At 33.4% G+C, this 6,715-nt stretch overlaps 1 protein-coding gene across 1 annotated transcript; it reads left to right on the forward strand.

Annotated features, from left to right (window-relative positions):
- Positions 1-2,621: 2,621 nt before the first annotated feature.
- Positions 2,622-3,444, forward strand: LOC119643293 (protein max-like). The gene has a single exon (XM_038042638.1). The coding sequence runs from the start codon at positions 2,767-2,769 to the stop codon at positions 3,244-3,246; it is 480 nt and encodes a 159-aa protein (XP_037898566.1). The 5' UTR covers positions 2,622-2,766; the 3' UTR covers positions 3,247-3,444.
- Positions 3,445-6,715: the final 3,271 nt, after the last annotated feature.

A 6,715-nucleotide genomic window follows, 5' to 3' on the forward strand; every position in this document is an offset into this window, starting at 1 on the left:
TACAATCAGCTTCAGAACAGAATATCAATTCAATATTTTACTTTATTAATACTACTAACCTTATTATCTAATATTCATTTATTTAAATTAGAGCCGATAGCCTGTGTTGCTAGTGCTCAATGTGTTTTTTTTAGTCTAAGAATTCCATTCATTAGTCTAAAATTAAAATAATAATAATAATAATAAATATTAAATTTGCATAAGAGTAGTGTTAAGTTTTGAGCCTTTTTTGGTGTTTTTTTCCTTTTTTTAACATTGCTTTCAGGTACTTAATACAGCGTAGAATAGGGAAACATAGAAAATAATAATTGTAATACTTTTCTATTCATAGGAATTTAAATTTGTTCCGTAAACATTCGAATTGGTTTTAATTTTGCCATTTTGCCTAATTTATGAAGTAACTTCTTTTTTTCGTTATAAAGCATTACCTTTTTTACAATCAAATGCGAAGTATATCGAAATGTGCACAATATTTTTTTTCTCCCCGTTAAGTAGTTATGAATTAATAACAAATGACGGTTACGGTGACTATTAATTTAGTTTTTAAATAAACATTGTTCTTTGGCAATTAAGAAATTTATTTTCCTAATTTTTCTTCTAACAAGACCATGTAAGAGTTTTTATTATTAAATTGTAAATATTTATGTATTATGCCGTTATTTTTTAAATAAATATTTATAATATTAAAACAGAGGAAAAAAGGACAAAAAATTCTTAAATTCGAAATCGTCATGAAATTAAAACAAACGCAATGAAGGGGCAAAAAAACTGGAATGTGCCATAAACATTATATACATCTACTGCGTGTGTTTTGCTTCCTTACCGGTAACATGTCCGCCCGTACAAATGTCTACCCGTAGACACCAAGCAGTCAATCTGGCTTGTCCCCACATGTCTTATTTTTACTGATTGTCAGATGATCACCCTCCTCCCGCACAAACTGTTGACAAGACAAGATTCATATAAGAAGATATAAACTTTTGATAAAATGTACAAAAATATATGGAACATACATCATCACCGAAGAATAAGGAAATATAGTAAAAGCTCCTTATTCGCGGTGTATATATTGCACAAAAATGCCGCGAATGCAGAAACCGTGAATACGGTAATGATAATGGTAATTTATATGGGATTATAGGGGATACTTTCCTAGATGACAAAATAAAAAAAAATCAAATACATAAAAAAAATCAACTTAATTAAAGTTTTTGAGTATTTTGATTAATTATCTTAGGCAACGGTTTGAAGAATTTTGTAAGTTTCCCTTGGTTGGCAGTTTTTCAAAGCTCCTTTAATTCAGACTGATACGCAGCAGTCCCATTAGCAATTTGCCTCTTAAAAATAAGACTTCGTTCCATAGAGGAATCAATTTCAATAAAGAAATCGCCAAGCTCATTTGCCATTCTTAAACTTTCACTAAGATCTTTCAAATTAAATGTCACGTTTCCAGTGGTTGTTGAAGCCTCTTCTGCAATGGGCGGTAAATTTAACATTTCCTCCAAATCAAATCTTCATCTTGCGATTCAGGCAACCGAATCCATCTCGTCCTATAAAAGGTATATATATGAAATGTATAAAATGTATAAAACACATACAAACTCCATATAAAAGTAAAAAAAAAAGGGAATAGCTCGCTAATAGTTGTTGCTAATTTTAAACAATCCACAGTAGGGAACTTTGCACATTTTGCAAAGGCATAGGCTGGAGTCACCGGCTACTCACAGCATATGAAGACAAAGACCTAGATTAACAAACAAATGGGCGTATTCTGTTCCTTTCTACGCTAAAAGTTTAAAACGTTTATGCACTTCACACTTTTTTTTGCTTGTTTACTTGTTTTATCAGAGACAACAACCAACTATTATTTTTTGAATTTTGGCAGTCGAAAATCTATATAAAAAAAATTACTTTCTTTTTCTTTCGACATGAATGATAACAACGAAAATGATACGAAAGTCTTTCGTGAAACAAAAGCAAAGAGATTATCAACTATCAACTTCGGCTCGAACGAAAGCTAAGTTCCGGGTACGTGGTCATCGTTCCAGTTTCCATACGCAAACGTTCGAGTGGTATGAACTCGGGAATCTCACATAAGCTCATTTGTAAATGCCAAGGATGGACCGGCAACGAAACTCTATAGTTATAATTACATTTCGTATTTTTCTACTTTTAGTTATACTTTCTCCTACTAGTCGACTTCTGTGGTTTTTTTGTATATTTTGCTAGCCATACGCAGAAAATATTGGTAGCGAGTTTTGGATCAATATCTGTGTTTAGCGGATCATTACATCGTAAACGTTTGAACTAAATCATGAAAGATATCAAGATCAATATATAGTCCCGAAGTGTATTAGGGGCGAGGATGTGGTATAGATCATTTTTGAAACTGGATTAATCCTCATTAACTAACAAAGTAACATGTATCGTTTGTCGTCATGAAGACTTCGTAGTCTTTCAAAATTATTTTTGTGCATTTTGTTTTGTCTCTCATACTCTTCACTCAACCGAAATTATTTCAACACAACATGCGAGAATCGAGCTCGATTAAATAGTTTTGAAATCGCAACCTAGCGTATATGTTAAAAATCGAAAAGGTAATCCTTTATTTATAACTTTGGCAATCCTGATATTCTCTGTTTATTTTTATTTTCATATTTTTTTGTGTTTACTTACTTTTTATGAAATAAAATATTTTTGCGAAAAAGATCCAAATAAAACCATTGCTTTTCGACCTGAATATCGGGCGCTAAGACAAAGTCAAAAATGAGCGATGATGACAGAGATATCGACATTGAAAGTGACGACGATAATGATTCTGATACGGGCACTAGTATGCCTCAAAGGAATAGTACACAAAATTTCACACAAGAAGAAAAGCGGGCCCACCATAACGCATTGGAACGCAAAAGACGTGATCACATCAAAGAAAGCTTCACTAATTTGCGAGAAGCAGTGCCATCACTAAAAGGAGAAAAGGCGAGTCGAGCTCAGATTTTAAAGAAAACTACCGATTGCATACAAAATATGAGACGAAAAATTCAGGCTAATCAAAAAGACGTGAATGATCTTAAACATCAAATTGCTATTTTGGAAGAGGAGGTACGCCTTTTGGAATCTGCTAAAAATGGAAGCGAAATTGATGCCAGCAGTTACCATCAACTAATTAATTGTGATCACTCGGATGGTGATGAACAAGACTTTAGTCGTCGCAGTAAAAAGATGAAAACTTCCTACCAGACATAGTCAATGAGAAAGCGAGGCAGTTCAGCATTGAAACCTATTCGATTAAGACAATTTAGAGTTCTATAATGCGTAAAAATTTTAGTGGGATTGATATTACGAGAACTAATAGAATTGTTTCTTAATATTATTAAGTAATTGTAAAACTAACAAAGAAAGCTAAAATTTCTTTTTGAAGGATTGTTTTGTATAAATATATTTTCAATAATTATTAAAAAGGCTGAAATATACCGCACTCATGTCTCGCTTGTAGAATATGTACAGGCAGGAAGAAACTTTTAAGTGAGTTGTTGCTTTAATTGACCCACTGCTAAAACTTAATTTCATAGACAAATGAATACGTTTGTTAAGTTTATATTTTACTAAGAAATTTTTTATTTATTTTTTTAACATCTATTGTGTAAAGTAAACTTTGCTTGGTAAGTGAGTTATAACATCGAAGGTACTCTGCGGGCTTTTGCTCGGACCAATTTGGTCCATTTTCAATACCTACCTGCACACAAAAAATTCTAATGTGTCTTCCAAATTCGAAATCTTTATTTTTGCGACCAGGAGAGCGCTAACAACAGACGCATATACAGACGGACAGACATAGTTTAATCAATTCTGACCGCGGATAAAATAAGATCGTCAAATAAGAAGTAAAAAAGTTTCTTTTTAATATTTAAAATTCTTTCAAAAATTGAATGAATAGGCTTAAGAATGGAAGACGTGACGAATTTTCTCAACAAGTGAAAGATATGTGTCAAAAAATCATAAAATTAAAAAACGTATGATTGGAAAGCGAGCTAGCTGGTTTGCTGGGCGCGTATAAATGTCCATTTTAACTGTGACTAATGTAAGTTTTCATATGCCGCATCTACTAAAGGAATTGAATAATTAAATGAAAACTATCTTTCAGCCATGGTATGATAAGATGTAATAAGTAAGGAATGGTCAATCACGCTTTTCTAGTCTGAAACGCAACGCATTATCAAAACAACTACAACAAGATTAAGTTTTTCTTTTTTTGTGCTTGAAATATAATATATAATCTTGTATATATAAATGCATAAAAAATATGCATTCATCTTCCCTTGTACGTCTCCTGAATAGTTTTGTACAATTTTTATAGGCGTGGCATTCGATTTTGCCCTATTTTGAAAAATTTGATGTTAATTCTTTCCATACATTCATACAAGTGCTTGAAATATAATATATAATCTTGTATATATAAATGTATAAATTCAGTAATACCGCGAATCAAAAAATAGGAAAGAGTAATGAAAAATAGTAGTAAAACTTCCTCCTTTCTGTGTGCACTAAAAAAAAGACCAGTTAAGTTCTAAACTCATACGCTTACTTGTAGCCGGAAATGAGATGAATTTCAAGTTGAATCGTTTTGTGCCATGGAACAATAATACCAGATTGTCACTGTTCGATGAAGAGCCAAATGACGATTCGGTGCCATATACTACATCTAACTATTGTTCAATAAACCTTTATATTGGAAATTTTTGATTTCCACTTTCTGGAGGCCTTTCGTGCACATATTTTTCGTATTGGCGGCCAGGATAAAAAACCGTTATAGAATGTCAACAGATTGTAAACATCTGATAACACCGCTTACCACAACAGATTGGAAGCATCTGAGAGTAATTAAATGAGCGAGTCACGTGTGATGCGACTTCGAATTTGGCGCCATATGAGAATAATGAAATGAGCGAATCTGAATTCGGTGCCATATCTACAGCTGCTCATCTCATATACCTCGCAATGGCGTATTCTGTGAGCAGCCGCAGGTGGCGTTTCTCTACGTCGTTTTGGTGATTAAAAATGATGTACAAGTATACCTCCGGGTCGATGTCGTACGACTCGAATTCGCCCTCCTCCTGGACTGTGCCTGTGTACTTAATTCTGTTGATGAGGAGACAGCCGTCGTCGGACGTGAAGCCGCGGGACCATTCCGAGGTGATAAAGTCCCTCAAATTTTCTAATATCTTTGCAATCTCCACTGATGGCCTGATTCTTTTCCTCTCTCCGATTGTTAGCTGTCTGTTCATGTAAACGGACATCATTTGTGTAACGTTGAGAATTTAATTTTTTTATTGTGTTAGAGTAATTAAAAATCACTAATCGAAATGAACCGTTGAAGCCTGTTTAATATTTTTGTATCTGCTTCCTTCTTGTTGAAATGCTTCCTTTCGGAAGGATCTAAAAAAAAAAAAAGAAAAAAACTATAAGTAATAAATAATAAATCTCCCTGTATATACTATATATACTATAAGGATGTTTTTCCTCACCTAGACGTCCAGCCTCGGACTGCTGCCGCAGTCACCGAGACGAGCGAAAACACACGGTGTTTTCTTCTCCGTAACGCGCGGTAAGGACACCCTCTGGTTAAATATGTATGACGAAATATATATGAAGCGAAGATAATAAGTTGTATCTAGTTTAAAAGCACAATCCTATTAGTATTTTATAACATTTATTTAATTTTTCAAGGTCTTTCTAATGACAGTTAAGTTGTATCGAAAAAACATTAAACCGAAATCCATCGGCATTATAACACCGTACATAAAACAAGCCAAGCAATTGCGCGACCTTTTTGGTTATGCCAATGTAGCAATGCCCAAAATTGGTTCTGCGGAGCAATTCCAAGGACAGGTATAAATTTCATAAAATTTCGCTAATGTTCGAATTAATAGTAATGTTGCTTTCGCTTGGTTTTTTTTAGAAACGCGACATCATTTTGATCTCAACAGTGAGATCAAATGAGAACTACATAAAAAACGATTTGCGCCTTGGACAAGGTTTCATCGAACAGGTTAACTTAGCAATAACTCGCGCACGGAGCCTTGTTATAATATACGGCAACCCCTTCCTACTCATGTTCGATCCTCATTGGCGCAGGATTATAAAGTACTGCGGGGATAATGATGCTTACTTCGATGTGAAGCTTTGACGCTTTAATATAAAAACCAAAATTCTTTTTGAAATTATCTAAAATGTTTTTAGGATTTCCCTATTATCGCTCGAACGGTTTTTGAACGGCTTCCTAGTCGATGTGGTGAATACCGCATTCAAAAACCAATGTTTTAAGAGATATTCGTTGCACCAAAAAATTTGACATTTCCTAGAAAGTTTAAACAAAAAAGCGAAGAAGCCCAAAAGCAGCGGGAAAGCTCGCGGTTCTTACTTATTCGATTATATATAAGGATTATAATGAAAAGCAAACCCCTGACTTGATTTTATTTAATTTACATATTAATTTTATTTAACTTTTTTTATATAAGGTCTTTAACTTTAAGGTTTCACTCAGTGCAAATTAATTTTAACTGGACATTTTAAAAATTCAATTCTTAGACACCAAGTTCTAATCTTAGCATTTATTTCATCATGATATAAATAATACCAGTTCGAAGGGCAGCGAGTGTTTGTGCTTTGTTAAATCAAAGCAGTGATTTAATGTAACCTTTGAGAAAAAAGATCA

Source organism: Glossina fuscipes, unplaced genomic scaffold (assembly GCF_014805625.2).
Source record: "Glossina fuscipes isolate IAEA_lab_2018 unplaced genomic scaffold, Yale_Gfus_2 60071, whole genome shotgun sequence".
Classification (NCBI taxonomy): domain Eukaryota; kingdom Metazoa; phylum Arthropoda; class Insecta; order Diptera; family Glossinidae; genus Glossina; species Glossina fuscipes.

Excerpts from the sequence above, each read along its gene's own strand:
- LOC119643293 (XM_038042638.1), top strand. The coding sequence starts at position 2,767 with ATGAGCGATGATGACAGAGATATCGACATTGAAAGTGACGACGATAAT.